The sequence below is a fragment of the Drosophila santomea genome, chromosome X (assembly GCF_016746245.2).
Source record: "Drosophila santomea strain STO CAGO 1482 chromosome X, Prin_Dsan_1.1, whole genome shotgun sequence".
Classification (NCBI taxonomy): Eukaryota; Metazoa; Arthropoda; class Insecta; order Diptera; family Drosophilidae; genus Drosophila; species Drosophila santomea.
In genome coordinates this window covers 3,523,913-3,543,197 of record NC_053021.2, presented here as the reverse complement: position 1 = coordinate 3,543,197, position 19,285 = coordinate 3,523,913, and the positions used below count along the sequence as shown (strand labels likewise).

The window sequence follows — 19,285 nt, the reverse complement described above, 5'->3', positions numbered from 1 at the left end:
GATTAGACCCCTAGAAAGCTGAAATGAAAGATAACATTTATTTCGTTGAAAAAATCTCAGCTAAAAAGCTAAGCATTGAAGCTCAGCTTGAAGCTAAGCATTGGATTCTAGGTCTTAAGCACAAATTAGCTGCCAATGACCCAACTCAAGTTCGAAGTTCGTCTCCTTGATTTTTTGGGACTCTGGCTTGACCCTTGAACCGTTCCAGATAATTTCTTCCTTTTCGGTGGAAGGTGTTTGAATTTGGTTGGGGTAGAACGCTTTATAAAGAGTTGGAATCACGGAGTAAGTTCCACTCTCTCTCTCTCTCTCTTTATTGCACTCAAGGATTTTGTCAGGATTTTTCTTTTTAGATCACTGTGACAAAAAATGTGCTATTGTGATCGGGTAACATTTAAAAAGCTTTCTAAGAAATTCAATTAAATCTGAAGACTTTCAGAAGTAGAAATTAAAGTGTTGATCTTTAATAATAAATGGTACTTGGGAAATAACTTGAGGTATTTAAATATGCGTAAACTTAATTGTAGTTGTTGCAACCATTTCGAAGTACTCATTAAAATTTATTGGCATTCTATACGCTGATTTTTTCAAGTGGTGACTTTCGCCATTTTCGTTCTTTTTTCCTTATTTTTTTTTGGCAGTGAGTGAGTAAGTGTGTATGTTGATGTAACAAGCAAGTGTAAATAAAGAAAAGTCGTGCCCGTTGTGCAAGCACTCAAAAGTGGCTGCACACACACATACACACACACGAATACACGCGTACACCTGAGCTTCACCTGCATTCGTGGCACGTTTCTTGGAGCTTGTAGCTTCTCTTGGAGATGGAGCATCCCATCCAACCATCCCACAGCTTTGGGTTCTTTCTTTGCTTTTTACTTGATATACTCGGGGTTTTTCACTCCGCTTTTCCCCTTTTATGTGAGTGAGGGGTTCTAGGCTAAGGTTTTCAACAAGCACTCGTCGTCATCGATGTTTGCACGTTTTGCTTTATTTATTTGGAAATCTTTTCTTATTCCGCTCTTTTTCCCCCACTTTGCCCTTTTCTCTTTTCACTGACAAAGTGTATTTGTATTTGCTTAAAAATCAATTACGTCATCATTGTAAAATGGCAATTGGATATATATAACGATGGCAACTCTGGCAGTTGGCTTGCTCTTACATAACGATGGCAACCCTGCCGCCAGGCGTTCTTTCATCATTTCGTTTGTTTGTTTGTTTGTCTGTCGGCACTCTTCCACTCCACCACTTGTGTCAATACTTAACGGGTGATATTAACGTCTCACTCCTCTACTCCCCGAAAAATTTCCACCTGGCATTTGTTTCTGTCACATGTCTTTTGCTCCCCAACCCCAAAAGCCATCCGAAAATCTTCCTTATTGTTTGCGCCATATTTTATTTATGTTTTGTCAATTTTTGTGCAACTTTTGCTCGTCGCTTTGTCTGGCCGCCCTTTTCACCCTTAACCCTTGTGACCCCCTTCTACGCCCCAGCAGACTCATAGTAAATGTTATAACGCATCGGATTTGACAGCTCCTTTGGGCCATTTCATTTGTGGCAAACTTTTTCAATGGCCGTCAAATAATGCAGCCAACATCCAAGCCATCTGACACATTTCTATGTGTCTGTGTGTGTGCTTGTGACACTGTGAGTATGTTGTGTGTCTGTAAGGAGGCGTGGCCATGTGGGAGTTCAAATTCATTCCATTATTGTTGTTTTGCGTTGTGTCAGATACCCAATGGGATATCCCGGTGCTTATCATCGATAGGTTTGTGTGCTGACAATTGGAAGGGGAAATTGGTAATTGGATTGCTTCGAACTATTATTTCTTCGAAAAAAATGTCATCGATATATTGCTTTTATATAACATTAATATTATCTTCTTGTACAAATATGATCAAATCGTATTCAAATAGAATACTGCGATAAAATCAGACTAGTGAAAACAATTACATTTGAAAGCATAAAAATTAAAGGGATTTTTTTAACGAAGGAGGCGGTCAGCAAAAGGCCAGATTTCCTGCAAAATGGCAGTGAAAAGGAGAATGCAAGCGAGGAGTGCCAAGATCCAATGTCGGTTTGTCTCTCTCTCTCTCTTGTCTATAGGCGCCCATGAATCGGACAAAAACATATTCCAATCTGCTTCGTCCTGCCATCTTCTTTTTACCCGGCTATCCGGCCAGCCATTCAATTCGAACAGATTTCGATGAACAAAATAAAAAAAGGAGGAATATGCAAAAACCCAGCTGAGAACTGTAATTCATTTAAGTGTTCCATTGAGTGGTGTGCCCGGTGTGTGTGTGGACGAGTGTGTACCCCCATGAAATTTCATATTTTTAATGACCAGCTGAAGGCAAAAAAAAATGAAAAGGAATACGGAGTACGGGGGAGCACGAAGAGTTTGAAAAATACAAGGGGTTCAGACAGACAGCCAGCCAGCAAGGCCCTCACAAAAGGCATTCTTCGATGCGAAACTGAAAGCAAACATCATGTGCCGGGGCGATGGGGAATAAAATAAAATCCATATATGCATACTTTGCATATTAAAAATAGCATGGAAAGGAATTTAAATGCAAAAGGATATAATATGATGGTACACAAAAGAGTCGGTTAAGTGCAACATGCATGTAGAAATTCGTTAAGCTTAAAGCTTGCCCGCTAGCAATCGCTTTAGTTTTTCGGTTAATTATTTTGCAAGTCCCGCCACGACGACCACAGTCTGCAAATCCTCGTCGCCGCGGGCTTCTAGTTCTACTTCCTCATCCCCATTCACTTCCACTTCCACTTCCAGATGAACTCGTTCGTCTGACGCTGAAGATGTTCTTAATGGTTCAGTTGTTTGCTTAGCAAATTGAACGAAAACAAACTTCAAAAGTTTGCACCACGGATATGCAGATGGCACGAGAAGTGCTGGAATGGAAGTGGTATTCTGGTGGTTTTTTTTTTTTTTTTTTGGCGGCGCGGCTCTTCGGGGAGCAGTCTCATGATTAAAGATCAGCAGAGCTTGTCACATGTGATTTTTCTAAAATATGTGTTCTCAGCATATCTCTTTGATACAAGAGGATGCCAAAAGCAATGCACCAAATGTATGTTGAAACTGGAAACTCAACTCTTCTTACAGCATTTAATTTATAGTTGAGTTACACCACGTCGTTACATTTTATATGAGTATGAGTTTTAAATTGCTGTGGCAGTTGCGTTGATTATGTGATGCAACTTAATGTTACAACATGATATTTATTAATGACATTCCCGAGTTAATTTAACATTGCTGGTTAATTTGATTGCGTTAATTGACACTCGATGCAACCCATTCGAATAGCAAACCCAATTCATCAGAGATATGCTGGATATGTACTCATGATGTCAACCGCGGAGTGCGTGGCATAATGATCTCATGTTTCCGTTGGTTTTTGCGGTCAGCACGTGAATGCGGATTGCACAAATTGTTAACTCGGCCACTGGAACTAGTGCCCTGTTTCTCTTTCACTGTACGGTTGGTCAATTTATGTTCGTCTGTGTGCTGCTCATTGAGTTTGTTGTATGTAATTGTTTTAAAATTGTCACAATTGCTGGCCCTTTGGGGGCGGTGGTCGCTTTGGAGGGCGTGGCAAGCAGCAAGGGCAAGGTTGCTGCAGTTGACAAGCCGCAGTGGCAAGCGTTTTAAAAATTTATGTTGCACAGGCAGGCGGCACAAGGACAAAACTGAGCGGGATGCAATAGCAGCAGCAGAATGTACAGGGGCGACTGGTTGGCTGGTAGATAGGTTCGGTGGTTCGGTGGTTGGGTGGGTCAGGGGTACCAAAAGGAGGTTAGTTAACATGACCTGCTGAGGTCCGAGCCTCGGTCCATGTGCTGCATCCGGTTTCCACAACACACAACAATAAAACGAACGAACGACGCAACACTTATGTTGGTTTACTTTTGCTGCCAGCCCTTTACCGACCCCCATTTTCCTGCCACCACTGCTACTACAACAATTTACCCCACCTCCCCCATTTCGGCCACACAATGAAGTGCCTCCAACAGTCAACAACAACAACAACTAAAACTACAACAACAGCGGCCAAGAAAAATGCTGTAGCTGAATTCCAGCAGCGTGACAGTTGCCGTTGAAATATATAACCTTCAATGCAGAGTGTCCATATGCAGGCTCTACAATAATCTCAACTGCTCGAGAATTTATATAAAATAAAGAAAAAAACTGTGCTAGTATTGAGAAACTGCTGTTATTGGTAACTATCTGAAATTTTGGAAAATTAATCGCTTTAAACAAATTAAAAATGTAAGGGTAGTAGAACATCTGAAATAACTTAAATTTTGTAGAGGATTTAGAGTGCGTCTTTCTTCAATTGTAGGCTTTTCCGCATTTTTATTTTGTTTGTTGTCTTCGCATGTGTTGACCATGACATGAACTCGTGTGTTCCGAAAACAAATGACTGACGCAGATGTAATGGCATCCTTCGGCCAGCCATCTCCTTCCTTTTCTAATTAAAGGCCATGTAGGAAAAATTGCACAAACTGTAGAATTTAATTTTACAACAATAAAACAAAAATTAAAAAAAAAAGCGGAAAAAAAAGAGAAAAATAGCGAAAATAGCGAAATGAAATTAATGGATCTCGTGTTTTTCTCCTCAGCGCTTCTCTCTTTCGTGCGCATCTGCTGTCTCGCTTCCACACTTCTGGTGACCATAATCACAGCTGCATTGTGTACAGCAATTAAAGCAAAAACAACAACAAGAACAAAAAAAAGAAAAAAAATATGAAGAAAACTGTTGGAAAAATCACGGAAAAACGGGGAGATGGGGAAAGTTTCTTGTTGTTAGCTTTTTAATGGTTTTCAATGATTAAATTGTTGGTAACAATTTTAAGCTGCACTCGTTCAGGCAGCACTCATTCCCCGTCCTTCTCTTTTACTCGCCCTATCGACATCTCTCTCTCTATCTCTCTCTCTCTCTCGCACTTTCTATATATTTATGTACGGTCCCTCGTTAGCATTTTTTTGTTTTTCTTGCTGGGGACTAACTTTGCACTGACTACGGGCCATGTAAAGTTGAACGTGGGCATAACAATGTGCCCTTAACTTGGCCCATAGACTGCAGTCTTGTGCCCCGTCTCTGTCTTACCCATCACAGCCGTCTGCCTCCTACTCTTTCACTCTCCCAGACTTTTTCTCTCTCCCCCTCTCTTCCTCTATCCTGCTGTCCCTGTCAATTTCAATGTGCAATTACTTGGAATTTGTTTGAAGTTTTCCAAGCAGCAGCAGCAGCCGGAAAAGTTTTTCCCTTTTTTCCCCATCTGTCTTATACCCCACAGACACACATTAAAAATTTAATTAGAGAGTGCCTCGACATCAGAAATCAAAACAAATCGGGTGAAAAAGTTTTTTTTCCTTTTTTTATAAGCAAATTGAGCCGAATGAATTTTCGGTTTGAACTGCCTGTCTTCCGTAAGTTATTGGTGGGTATTCGTATTCATTAGCTGTGAGTTTTTACTGTAAAAAGTTGAGTTTTTAATTTGTGCAGCATTTTTGGCATATTAAGTCTGACATGGATTACGGTGTTCAATTTGTTTTAATTGTTATTATTTACATTATTGTTTATTTTTCGCTTTATTTTGTAACTAAAGATTTATAAAAATTCGCTGTTTAAGCCGGGTTAAGAAAAAATCGCAAGGTTAAAAGCCATTTCTATCGGTGTTATGCCTTAAATAAACTCCTTTATTTCGTATATCCTGTTTGGCCGCCTCAATTCGTTTCGCGGCTTATGCATTCTCCTGTGTTTTGTCCTCCGCTTTTGGGGGTCCATTTGGGACCCGAGGCCCGCTTTGTCATGCTAAGGGTTAAGCCCAAGTGGTTAGAAAGAGGATTTAAGAACAGGGTTGGGCATAAATAACGACACGTTGTGCATTTTGATGGGCACCCGGAATTTTCGGATTGGGACTTGGTCATGGTATATTACTGGGGGTTAGAAAAGGAAAAAAAAATGGAATGAGATTGCGAACCTGACTTCTGTTTTGCCCTTTTCCGCATCATTGCCCCACTGTCGGTCTTAAATAAAGCAAAAAAAAAAAGGGGTAGCAGTGTAAAACCACACGAAAATGTTTTTATGATTATTATTCGTACATTTTTCGTTGATTTTTATGATTATTATGACTTTGATGTCAGTTAAATGCCTGTAAAAATTCATCGAAGTTATATTGTTCAGATTCAATTGAAACTTTAACCCCACAGAAGGGCACTGGCACTTTGCGTTAGCCAATAAAATTGTTTACACTGGAGTTTATGTCCATTCAATTTTCATGGCTGTCAATTTATCAAATATGCGAAATATTTCGAAATATTTCAACTGCATAACCGTCGTCCGACAATCCCAATAGTAATCGTTATAATAATGACAGCGGGGAGTCCAAAAACCATTCAATTGGCAACTGGCAAACAAAAGAAAAAGCATGCGAATATGTATGATGTTTTGACCATTAAAAGTGCAACAAAATCTGGAATGCAAACAGTTTCACAGAGTGATCTGGGGGAAAGCCCAACAATATCCTTGCGCAAATAGTGCAACATGTTCAATGCATAAACAAGCATATTTCATCTTACTTCGTATACACTCAAATTTCACCATGAATAAGACATGAGTTCAAGTATGAAATAACTCACACTTATGCACATTCAGTTGCCAGACAGTTTGAATTGGCTCTTCGGGGTAACTTATCGATTGAATTAAGAAACAAACTGAGTCGATGAGGTTCCATTGGTTATCTTCAATAATTCATCGAATTTTTTGCGCAAAAGCTTAGCTTTAAGAGAGAGAGAGTTTTGAATGGTTTACTATTTGTTCCATTGAGTGTTCCCTTTTTGTGTGGTCCCTTATCATTGATTTAAAAAGTTGCTCTTTGTCATATATATTTTTGAGGGCTTTACGAGCTGTTCTATGGAGCTGACACTCCCTCGGGGTCTCGAGTTTTAATGTTTCTTTTATGAATTCGAAATTTCAGCACACTCACACCGATGCCAAAAAAGCCATTGCAAACTTTTCACACACACGCACACAGCACAATAAACATAAAATATAAAAAAAAATACAACAAAGCTAGAACTTTTGTCCACTATCTGCTTTTCTGCTGTGGCCAGATCTGCTGTAAATAACTATTTATAGTATATACTCAATATGAATTTTGTTGTATATATATAAACGTAAATGTACTGGTATGTGTATGTGTCAATGTATGTGTGTTTGCCTGTCTATTACTTAAAATACAACTACAAAAGCACCTAAAAATCTTTAAATCAATCAAAAATGAGATACATATAAATTAGGTATTTAATTTATGCAAATGAAAAGTGCGCAAAAGGCGAAAGAAAACCGACAAAACAAACGACAAACAAATTCGAAATTAATTTGCATTGAATAACAAAGGAACCGTTTCGGTTTCAATTTCACTTCCAGCCAAGGATAAAGCCCAACCCCTAGACAAAAAAAAAAAAAAACAATAAACCGAGTAAAAAAAAAGCCGACACAAAAGAGAAGCCAAATGAGGGAAAATGAAGTGCCAAAGTGTTGAAAATAAAGCGAAAGCCAAGAGACGAAATTGAAATCGAGTATAAAAGGTTTTTCCGTTCAGTTTTAATCGGTATCGCGCGTTCACTTCCGTTCCGTTTCGTTACATTTTGTTTGGCTACGTTTTACACAGTCGACTTAGTCCAGCCGTTTCCGTTCCGTTCCGTTTCGTTCCGTTTCCGCTCGGCAAACATTTAAATGGCTACCAGCTGCTGCTTATGATGGAGACATTCCTCGTCCTGGGCCTGTGTTTCATCCTGTACGAGGCATTGGATTTCTTTCAGGGCTGCATCCACAGTAATACCCCATCGCCCAGCGATCAAATCGAAGCCTATCGCCGCGAACTCGACGAACAGCGCCAGCAGCAGCAGCAGGAACAATTCCTGGCGGGATTGACGCCGTTGCTAGGCGCTCAATTTGCCGCTGCCGCCGCAGCCGCGGCCGCTGCCGCCGGTTCGCAGTCGACGTTGGGCAGCGCGACTACGCCCACCGCCTCTACGGCCAGCGTAATAAGTGACTCATACGATCAGGAATCGCAGTCGCAATCGCAGTCACATTCCCAGTCGCAATCCAACCAAAATCAACAGCATTCGCTGAGCACTCCCGGCCTGTTTCGTCCCGCCGCCTTGGGCTACTACGATCCAGAGGATCCGTTGCATGCCACAAACTCCCTACCACGCGACTATTACTATCTGCAGCAGCAGCAGCTGAAGAATAAGGTCAGCTCAAGATCGCTACTCTCGAAGTTCTCATCGACCAACTCGGATAATCGCATACATCCGGAGGCTGGCGCCGGTTCGGGGCATCATCACAGTGTCCTGGGAGCAGCGGCTGTTATAACAAGTCAACCCCTACCAGCTGGCGGTGAGATACCATCTAGCCTCTTCGATCAGCCGGGACAAGCGGCTGTGGTGGTGCCACCAGTGCAACTGCAACCCTCATCACCACTATTTGTGGAGCTCAAGAGGGCCATTATCAGTCAGAATCAGAGAACCCAACCGATAAAGTATCAGCCAAGAGAATCAATCGAAGAGCCACAGTGCCCTCAGTGTGAGGAAGAGCAGATACAGTATCTGGCAGAGACTTTGGACGATCTTGCTGAATCCGAAGAGCAGCAGTATTCTCCAGCTGAGGTAGACGACGACGACGACGAGGAGGAGGAGCAGAACGGCGAGCAGGAGGATCGTGAGGAGCAGCACTCTTACGTGGGAGGAGCAACCAGTGAACCGGATATTTGTGCCGCCACACGACAACAGCTAACTAGGATTCATCATATCGCCATCGACGACATCGCCACTGGACAGGAGCATCATCATCACCACCATCTTAGCATTTCGGGACAGGCGACAACGTTGGGCGCCAATTCTCACGCAGACTTCAGGGAAATCGAGTGCGAGCGACTGCGACGCAAGTGCGTTAGCGTTAAGCGCATCTATAGCATATCGGAAAAGTTCTAATTCAGATTCAAATCAGATCACTACTCAAAACTCAATTCGATATCTCAGCTCTCATACCTGTACAGCCCTTCACCATATTGCACTTCAATCGATCAATATATATATGTATACCGAAACCAAAATACAAAATCAATCAAAATCGAGAATCGAAAATCGCCAAATCAAAAATCAAAGCCAAATCAAATCGAAATAAATGCAAAATCAATTTTTCAAATTCCGCTCACCAACAATCGAACCAAATGCAACCAAAATCACAAAATTGCCCAAAGCGAAACACCCCACACAAGGTTAGCAAAAAGTCAAAAACCATAAGCCAACCAGCTGAAAAGAAACCAAAAACCAAGTCAAACACAAGCCAAAACAAAAAAAAAAAAAGGAAATCCAAACCAAAAAGCAAAAACCGACACAAAAAATAGATGAACAAAATTATTGAGAATTTTTCAAAAAATATTTTGCACAGCATATCTCAAACATTATTATTCGCCTATTTTCGTTTTCTCACTTGCCTATATTCACTGTTTCTCACCTGTTCTTTATCCCCCTCACCCTTCACCACTGGTTTGGTCTTCGGCTTGCACTGTTCACCTTAGTCCTATCTCACCATTGATTAAACCTATTTATATTCCGCATACATCACGATAAAAAGGTTGCCTCTCACCCTAAGTAATCGAAAAAAATGATATACTAATAGCCAAACTTGCTGAGAGAAGTGGTCATATTTTTCACCAATCTGCACACTTTTTTCTCTTTGAACCTCAATAACATTTCTTTCACTCAGAACTTGCACCCGCCCACCTTTTTGCACGTAAATCACGTGATTTTTTTTTCTTTATAGTCCACCACATAACACCGAAAAATCCAACTCAACCCCTCTCTCTCTCTTTATCTCTCTCTCTCTCTCTCTCGCTTAGAAAGACACTCACTCACACACATACGCCACCGTCAATTTGTCACCCGTTTTTTCTCTCTCTGCATTGCTAAGCCCAGCTCTAATAATTCCCAACTTTTTGCAGCTGCGAAGCCATTCAACACAATCGCACAGGTGTGGTGTGCAAAGAGTACTAGTAAGGTTACATCCAAAACTACTTAAACATACAGATTCTTGCATATTTGATTTTATTTGGTTTTAACTTTTTATTTCCTGTTTTCGGGTTCCGATTTTGGTGTATTCCGCTTATAGAGAGAGAAGGAGAGGGGGCGCTAGTTTAAAATTCCGTCCCTTCCATGTGGCTGGTCCTCTCGAAACTTTTTACTTTTGTTTAGATTGTTGGGTTAACTTCGCTTTAATTTTTCTAGTTTCAGTTTCTGCTTTTTCACCCCACAATTCCTTCCTTTTTTGTTCTCCTTTCCGTTTTTTTTTTATTTTAGCTTTTCCCTGGGTTTTAACCACTTGGGGGACTGGAACAACAAATATGCTAACTAGTTGGCTTTAGCCAGGTCTCTGTCCTGTAGTCCCAGTCTCCTCATTCCTGGCCTGGCTTTTAAACCTCTGCTTTCGAGTGTTATGCAAAGTAAATTGTACATAATTGTCAGGACTAGCAAAACACATAGACACAGCCACAGCCAGACGCTCTCACATATATGCAAATGACGGGAGCTGAAGACGAGGACAATGACTAATTTTGCTGTCATTGTTGGAGTAAAAATGAAAAAAAAAAAAATGCCAAATGTGCGAAGGAAAAAGGGAAGACGACAGGGTAAGAAATGAAGAAAAGCTGTGGAGCATTACTATCATATCTTACAAATTGTCGCAGCAGACTTTCTATCTGTCATATATAAATGTATGTACGTATGTATGGGTACATACATATATCCTTTCAATTATTCGATATGTGGTAGAATTTTCTTGTTGTATTCTTTTATTCCTTGGACCTCGTTTTCATCTCCAGTGACCATGTGTGTTTGTCTATCCTTGGCCCGCATCAAGTTAACTTTCCCCACATGTCCGTCCTCCTCTCCATGCCTCCTGTTTCTCCTCCTCTTTCTTCACTGCCCCTCCATTTTTCCCCTTCTTGCAACCATTTGTCTCTCCCTTTTGTGCTCAGCGTTCTGCGTTCAACGTTCGTAATCTTTTGGTCTTTTCTTCATCATCGTTTAGCTTGATGTGGTTTTCCCCGACTTAATCAGTTTTACTATTGTTTGTTTTTACCAAGCACACAGCTACCCTCTTTCCAATTGCCTACGTATGTGTGTGTGCGTGTGCATATATACATATGTGCTCCGCATTTAACAAATATTACACATGCGTTCAACACAATAGGTCACACGATGGGAATATGGAGTCGTAAAATAAGTGTTTCTTATATTTATAGTCCAAAGTATTTTATATAGCTAGGTATGAATTTTTGCATTTTACCTAAATGTTTAGGACTCTTGAATGATTTTAATATACGCTATTGCCCTGAACTGTATAGAAAAGTATGCTATGATTTTGGTTTTGTGTTCGACAGGCAGGATCTGACAATTATATTGTGTGGTACATGTGTGAGTATGCGTGTGTGTGGGAGTATGCGTGTGTGTATGTGAATATTTCCCATAAATGCTGCATCATGGCAAGTATTTAAGCCATTGAGAGATATTTCTGCTAGCCGAGAAACCCATTCATCTCGGCCTTTTTGGTTTGCTGCTGGTTCATTCAAGGGCAATATTCTTCTGCATCATTAACCCGCTGCCTACCATCGCTATGAGGATGGATGACCCACAGCATGCAGTCACGGTCAGCTTAACCCATTCGGCCACGAATGGTATCTTGTGAAAATTCACAAAATCGAATCAATAGTCGGTGGAGTGAAATTAATTTCGCTTTAAGCTAATTTAAGTGAAACAAATGCTCTCTACTTAAACTCAACTTAATTTACCCTAATCCTAGTGTGTCTGTGTGTGCGTGCCTCTGTGCGCGTTTTAACCCCCACTCATCTATCGTGGGTTAATTCCCAAAGACGTATTAGCCCGGCGAAATTTATCCAACTCAATTAATCTCAGCGTTCTGCTCTGTGACTTTACAGAATTGATAGCTTTGTGCTAGAAGGCGTGGCTGGGGCGCCTCTTTTGTGATTTATACTCGATTCTCCTGCGTGTTTCGGTTCGTTTTTATCGTTATCTGTTGATTAAAATATACAAATATTCAGTAAAAATTCCCGATCTCCCTAGTTCATAAACCAGTTAATAATTTATCTGAAATTAAAGAGTTTTACCGCAGCCCAACTGCCTTTCAATGCCATTTTATGATGACTTGTGTGGCTAATTATTTTTGCAGCTGCAATTGCGACAGGATAAAGTTGACTTTTAGTTGAACTGAATCCCGAAACGAGTGTGCATATTTAATGCATGTGAAGAGTGAGCGGAGCGATAGGAAAAACTTTGTTTGCTCTATCAGCTGCGGCTTAATGAATGCCAGTCTATATATCTTTCCGTCTGCGGTCTGCAGTTTTAACTTGTTGAATTGACAGCAAACAAAAAGGCGGGGGAATGCACAGAAAAGTTGCCACCACAGGATGCTATGATGCTATACACATATATATTATATATACATATATACGAGTATATGTGCTGCAAGTTTTAATTCCGCCGAGCTCAAAAATTCATCATCTATGCCATTGTCAACTTGAGTTTGTGTGTGTGTGTATGTGTGCGATTCTGTGTGTATATGGGAGTCATTAGCAAATGAATTTATCTAAGTGAATTCAGCGCCCAGCTTCTTTTTGTTGCCAGCATTGGCGACACGACCTTTCAGCGATCGCACCGCCAAATTGGGCAGACAGCCTCGCTTTTGTAGATCATCCAGTTTGACGGTGATCACCGTATCGATTTCCTTTTGGCGCTGCGCCTCAGCTGCCCTCTCCCTTTCGAAGGCCAAGTGCTCGTCCTCCAGTTCGCGGCGACGAGTCTTTTCCCGCTCCTCAATTTGGCACGAGACACTGGAGCGAAGGCAGGCCTTCTTGATGGCCTGCTCATCGGCCTCGCGCTTCATTTGCTCCTCGTGCTTCTTGCGATACTCGATCATCTCCTTCAGTTCGCGTTCACGTTGCACGTAATAGCAGGCCTTCATTTGGCTTAGATGCTCCATTTGCTCCATATTGGCCCGCTTGAGTTCGGCAGCCATTTTGCGCTCCTTCTCGGCCGCCTTCCGTTCGTTTTCTCTGTACTTCCTTTCGAGGCGCTCGTGTTCCGCCAGGAAATGCATCTCCTCGCGATTATCCTTGGCATCGAGTATCTTTTGGCCCACCGCAAACAGGACATCCCGTTTGCGTTTCTCATCCGCCGCGATGGCCTCGCGTTCCGCCCTCTGTTGTTTCAATTGCTGCTCCTTGAGCTTTAGATACTCGTAGGCTCTGTTCTCATCCCTTTGATCCTGCTCGCACATCATCCGTACGAAATTGCGATGCAAATTGGTGTACTTATTGAGTTCATCCCTGTAGGCCAACTTGCGGCGGGATCGCATTTCACCCTCTGCCAATTCAGCTTTTTTATACTCATCGACGGCGGCACGCAAGTCTCGCGCCTCCAAACGCAGACGATCTTGGGCAAGGAACCGCAACTTTTCGCGGTCAGTGATTTGCTCACGCACAGCGTTACCAAATTGCCGGCGTCTTTCCTCTTCGGCCTGATCTTGTTGCTCGACCGTGCCCCATTTGGCATTGTTGTAGTCTCGATTCTTGCAGGCCATCTCCTCATCGTGATCGAGTTGAATGCGATTGAGGAGTTTTCTTTCCTGAATCTGTGCCGTCCACATGGCACTGCATTTGGCCTCGGAAATCGCACGGGTGGCGTCTTTCACTCGCACATCTGACTCGTATTTGGCATCTAAGGCGCGATGAAGAACCTACAATGTGGCGTTGATCGATTGTAATCTATTGTTTATGGCATAAACATCGTATACTTTTGCGATTTTATCGCACCAACTACCTGCAATCGTTTGGCCTCCACTCGCCGCTCCTCATTCACATCCTCATCGGCCTCGTCATCGTCCCTCTTCTGGGTTTCGCGTTCCTTTTCCCTGCGCTGCTCGTCGATGTCATGGAAATAATTGCGCATACGCTCCGCTTCGGCCGTGTGAAATTGCTGCTCCTCCATCCGGCGATCCTGTTCCGCCCGACGCTCCTCGGTGGTCCGCGGCCTCGAGGCCTTCATGCGATCCAGCTCGCCCTGCGACAACTCCGCATAGCCCTTGGACTCCCACGATTGACCCTTGATGTGAAAGAACGTGGCCTTGGCGCCGTCGTATCGGCGGGCTCGTGGTGGCGCCTTGCCGCCACCCACCGTCGCACGTACCTTCTGTCCGGGTATGTTTTGTGGATTTGGTAGCTTTGTGCCAGGCGGCAGTGGTCGCCTCGCAACCTTAGGCTTCACGGGCCTATCTCTGCGCACCCCGCACATTGGCTCCTCATCGATTGTTGATAATGGTGGCGTTTCCAGATAAATCGGTTTCCTTAGTCGATCATAGCAGTCTGCGTGCAGTTTCATGGCAGCACGCGAACGACATGGCATCACCATCGGCATCTTGGCGAACTCGATGTATGTATGTATATCGACTGATGGCCACGGGGAGGGGGAAAATCGCAATAGCAAATTTCTCCCTTAGCTGTTTGGGTTGTTTCTTTGTTCAGTTGTTGTCGTCTGTTTGTGTTATTGCTCGAAGGCTGTTGTTTTGTTTGCTTGTTTCGTTTGTATCGTTTGTTTATCCAATCGAATCTGGCAGGTTAAATCGACATGCTTTCAAAGCATGCTGAGGATAGCCGAATTACAGGGTATTCGTTGGTAATGTGGTAGCACATGTTCATTTTACACCTTTCTGTGCTTTAAATAATCATATATAGTAATTCCTTTAATAAATTAGGTATGCATTTAAGTATCCCAAAATTAAACTCATGTACGCTTCTCCTACTTGTTAGCACCTGACCACTTGAGTGTCGTTTTTGTCAAGTGGCAGGTGAGAAGCAAAAAAAAATAGAGGAAAATTGAAGGGAGAAGGAAAAACCAGTTGGGGGAAAAAGGGAAAGGCTACTGCTGCCGCTGCTGCGGCATTTACTTCCGCCTGCTTTGGCTGCATTCGAAGGCGTTGATGCTTGCATTTTGGAATAGCCCCGACCATTTGCATTCTTTGTATGTGCCACTCTCATATTCCGCCTGCCCCACTGCCCCACAGCCTCCAACTCCACTCCCTTCGACATGCAACCCCCAGGTAGGTGGCATGAAAATTTAATTACACGCCTCGCTGAAACGCTGTGCCTGAATATAGGGGTCGGTGGTTTTTTTCCTCTTAATTTTTTGTTAAAACCTCGCCGTTGCCTGTAGATGAGGCTGGTGGAAAAGAGATAATGAATAATGGGTAATGTAGTTCAACATGCAGGGCTACTATATCGCAGCTCCTTGAGAAGGGCTCAAAAATGATTTTTCTTGTTCAAGTTCTGCCAAATGTTGGTACATAACTACTTAACTAGCAGAGTCTTTTGTGCACTCGATACTGCCCAAGTTCAAGTTGAATCATGACGACCAATGCCGACCTGAAACCAACCATTGACTCAATCTCCAGCCTGTGGTGTTTCCTCTGTCTATTTGTGTGGCGGCTGTTGTCGGACTCACAAAGAGACATCTATTCCGATACACGATACTCAATACTCAATACTCGAGATGCCGTTGAGGTGGTGTGTTGGCCGGCCGTGGGCAAAATGTTTGCTTCACTGTGGACAACCAACAACAGCGACCACCTCTAACCGACCACATCGCCACTGGGTTCCAGCCGAAATATACTTCTACTCCTCTTCGGCAGACATCAATACACCGATGTTTCCCACAACGAACTGAAGTTTTTGCCATAAATATGAATTATTTTTTGGTGAGCAGCTAAAAATCATATTACGTACATATATGGGGGCAACATCGCAGCGTCGCCTCCGCAAAACTTTTCTCTCACATTTCAATGGCAATAAAAGTGATTTAATAAGGCACAAAGCAACACAACAAAAGGGGCAAAAGGGGGGCGGGCGAAAAAATTGGGTAAGGGCAGTGTGGGCATGGCAGAAAAGCGAAATCAATTTGATTTGTCGCCATAGACGACGACGGTGGGCGGACGACCACGCCCATTGCGTGTGATTAAGTGCGCGTTTAATGTGCACGCCATGGCCATAAAACAAATTGTATGCAATCCTGCCACCGAAAGCTTTCGCAATTTACTCCTCACAACTCTGGAGAAGATTTACCAGGCTCCATCTGTGCGTGTGTGTGTGCAATGGGACTACTACTACTTCTACTAATACTACTTCTTCTACTACTACCAGAACAGCCTCCATGGGTTTATTCCTCTTTTCTCGCAATCCTTCTCCATTTCAGAGTTCCGTAACTGATTTTGACCCGTAGTCCGTTGGGGAGGCTAAAAACTTTTACAGCTCTCGCCTGTGCAAGCGCTTTGAAATGTAAATACGGCTCATTATTTCCAATGCCTTGCCATTCATTTGCAAAGTTTCCAGTTTGCCATGACCCACACACGCACGCACACACACACACAGAGACACACATACACACACACACACACACAGCACAGCAGCAGGAGGAGCAGAATTTTTAAATACATACTAGTGGACCTCTCACATGCGCACAGTCACCATGGGATAATTTCCGGTCCACTGAAAATGATTCCCTGGTCATTGAATCAGGGAAGTTATACAAAATCCCCCTTTATTCAGAACAACCATTTTGAGGTGGTTTTATTGCAGCACTTGCAAGATATATAAACAACTATCACAGTCAAAAATTTGTTTGTAGTCATCGGTACACAGCAATATACGAAATTTCTTTCATGATATGTGTATGTATGAGTGGGCTGTACAAATAACGTGTTTGCGGCACACGATGTATTAAATTTAAATCAAATTTACTGGACTCTTGAACCCACTGTGCAGGATGGCAGGAGTCTGTGGTCATCGGTTCACCTTTAATTAACTGTAATGCCATCAGGCAGAAGGACATCCGTTGGTCAACGTGTGTGTAATGCCTTTTTGCTTGTCCTTTACCATTTGCCTTTTTCACTAGCCATTCACCACCGGCAGAAAATGTGTGTGTGCGAAAGGTTTATTATTTTCACTTAATTTTTGCTGGAATTTTTTTTTGTTTACTTCAGGTTCCAGAACCTTTTGGCTCCGGCAATTCAATTTACGTGCCTCTAGGATGATCCTGTCCCAAAATGGCAAATCATCACAGCTAGGCAGAAAAATAAGAAAGGCAGAAAGCATGGGAAACCTCTCGAAGAAAACGGGCGCCAAGAAGCGGAATGTGGAATCTTGTTTGTATAACCAGAGCTGCGGCAAAATGTTGTTCAAATTGACTTGGGGGTTCGAATGACTCGGCAGGTGGATCGCAGTGTCCTTTCTGGGTGGTAAATGGAGCGGGGTGGGGGGAAAAGACAAACCATTCGACTTTCTGCCAAAAAGGGACAAAGTCAGCGACAAAGGAATGTTTCGCCTGCTGCACAATGGCAAATAATTCATAACTTGGCTCAAAAGTTTGATTTAGCTGCAGTTAATACACTGGGCACTTCCCTCTCCCCACCTCCCCCTCTCCTACTATCTTTTCCCTATTTCTTTCTGTCTCTAGCTCCCCTCTGTGTTGAATGGGGAAGCTACACATACATACATCTCAGGCCCCACTCGCTCATCCTGTTGGCCATACGTCGGTTTGCATAAATTTTATGGCCATGGAAAAAAGAGGACTCGAAACGTAGGACTCCTGTTGACAGGCGGAATTCCCCCTGTTTTACAACTGCTCCTCCAGCAGATAAATTACGCTCCCAGCGCCCAGGATCCATGGAAGCGGAAGAGCCAACGGATGACGGCTGGCAAAGCCAATGCCAAAGCCAAAGCCAGAGTTAGAGCCAGAGCTGTGGGAAAAGCTGTAGGAGATGCTATGGCCAAAGTCAGAGGAACCAGAGCACCAAGACTGCTGTCCGACTGTCTGGCAGCTGTATGCTTATTTTTCTTCAACTGTAACTGCTGCCAGAGTTGGAAAACAAAACAAAAAATATGAAATATAAAGTGGGAAAGCGAACAACTCACACATATGAGGTCTTTGGTCAGGCGACAAATGTTTCCACTTGATTTTCTTCGTTATAAACTGTAGTATTATACCCACGATGAAATTAATTAACTAAAATGACTATTCGCGCACTGGAAGTGTTAAGCCTATGGGTCTATACAACGGAAAGCCATTTAACCTTTGGCTACATTAAAATGGTTGCCATAAATCTAGATTTTTATTGGTAACTACTACCTTAGATGTTGGCGAACAGCATGCCAGAAATTTTTGTGGCTCACCTGGAAAATGCGGCAAGACCCCCTGTCAACTTTTTGACTACGTCTCTGCGGCCCTCTGCCTTCTGCTTTCTGCAGAACCGAAGCCACCTCCCCAAAAATGGCGTCTCTGTTCGCCTTTCTGATGCTATTTTCTCAATGCCTGCGAAACGGCACACGGAAGCCGAGGCGTCTGCTATAAATTTTTAACAACCATTTAACTTGAATTTTATTAGTCCCCAGTCAGCGGTCAAAAGTTCGAGGGTTCGGTGGGGTGGCAGGGGGTGGCATGGGTTGGAGCAGATCTAATATGGCAGTTGGGGGCGTGACTGATGCTCCACATAGCTGTCATGTTGCCTTCATGGAATATGCTCGTATTTTTCGGTATACAAAGTGCCCAAATGCTGCCCACAAAGTCATCACAATGACATTTTGCATTTCGCAGTTCATTTCTACTTGTCTCATTCTGTTCATTTCGTGATGGTGTTTTCGTTGCCTACTTTCTGCTGGTTGTTGATAGTCCCCATAGACCCCCATGCTTTCTCACTCTCCTTCCCTCTCTCTCTCTCTCTTTCTCTCTCTGTCTCTGTCCTTATTTTGCTGTTCCCCCTATTCCGTCTTGGCTATAAATTTTATATGGAATGTAGTTGTGACTTGTGGGTCACTTGTTTTGCTGCAGCTTCAGTTCTTCGCCTGCCGTTGACCGATAACCATGTTATTCTCTTCTCTTCCAAAAAAAAATTTGTTTCTTTTTTAATCTAGTTTGTTATTATTTACTCGTTGGCAAATAAAATTGCAAAGTTTTTGTGTGATTGGTTTTTTGTTTTTTGGTTTTTGTGGGATCTTGTTTTTCTTGAACATTCTCAAAATCAATGTTAAACCAAATTAACTTGCAGTTGAGTAAGATGTGCGCTACTGACAGACTAAGAAATACAATAAACACAACAAGAAAAACCAAACAACTCGAGTGCAATTAAACGACAAATTA

At 42.7% G+C, this 19,285-nt stretch overlaps 3 protein-coding genes across 9 annotated transcripts in view; 2 read left to right on the top strand and 1 right to left on the bottom strand.

The window, feature by feature from the left end:
• Nucleotides 1-19,285, top strand: part of LOC120454995 (neurobeachin) — a 159,126-nt gene that overhangs the window by 75,690 nt on the left and 64,151 nt on the right. The gene's annotated exons all lie outside the window — the stretch shown is intronic.
• LOC120454999 (TPR-containing protein DDB_G0280363) lies at nt 7,229-19,265 on the top strand. Of its 2 annotated transcripts, XM_039640812.2 has the most exons (3): nt 7,449-8,970; nt 10,030-10,080; nt 19,194-19,265. In XM_039640812.2, exons 1-3 carry the CDS (start codon nt 7,778-7,780, stop codon nt 19,195-19,197), a joined length of 1,248 nt encoding a protein of 415 aa, XP_039496746.1. In that variant the 5' UTR covers nt 7,449-7,777; the 3' UTR covers nt 19,198-19,265. The 2 variants fall into 2 exon arrangements, with proteins under 2 accessions (XP_039496747.1, XP_039496746.1); XM_039640813.1 differs by lacking the exons at nt 10,030-10,080; nt 19,194-19,265 and having other exon boundaries at nt 7,229-9,128.
• LOC120454998 (trichohyalin) lies at nt 12,537-14,706 on the bottom strand. The gene is made up of 2 exons (XM_039640811.1): nt 13,922-14,706; nt 12,537-13,838 (listed from the first exon to the last, which is right to left on the bottom strand). The coding sequence occupies exons 1-2, from the start codon at nt 14,513-14,515 to the stop codon at nt 12,690-12,692; spliced, it is 1,743 nt and encodes a 580-aa protein (XP_039496745.1). The 5' UTR covers nt 14,516-14,706; the 3' UTR covers nt 12,537-12,689.

Bases quoted from the DNA above. Each gene is read 5' to 3' on its own strand.
- LOC120454999 (XM_039640812.2), top strand. From the start codon at position 7,778: ATGATGGAGACATTCCTCGTCCTGGGCCTGTGTTTCATCCTGTACGAG. The intron at 8,971-10,029 runs GTGCGTTAGCGT...AACTTTTTGCAG, and splicing joins TGCGAGCGACTGCGACGCAA to CTGCGAAGCCATTCAACACA.
- LOC120454998 (XM_039640811.1), bottom strand. From the start codon at position 14,515: ATGCCGATGGTGATGCCATGTCGTTCGCGTGCTGCCATGAAACTGCAC. The intron at 13,839-13,921 runs GTAGTTGGTGCG...GCCACATTGTAG, and splicing joins TGGAGGCCAAACGATTGCAG to GTTCTTCATCGCGCCTTAGA.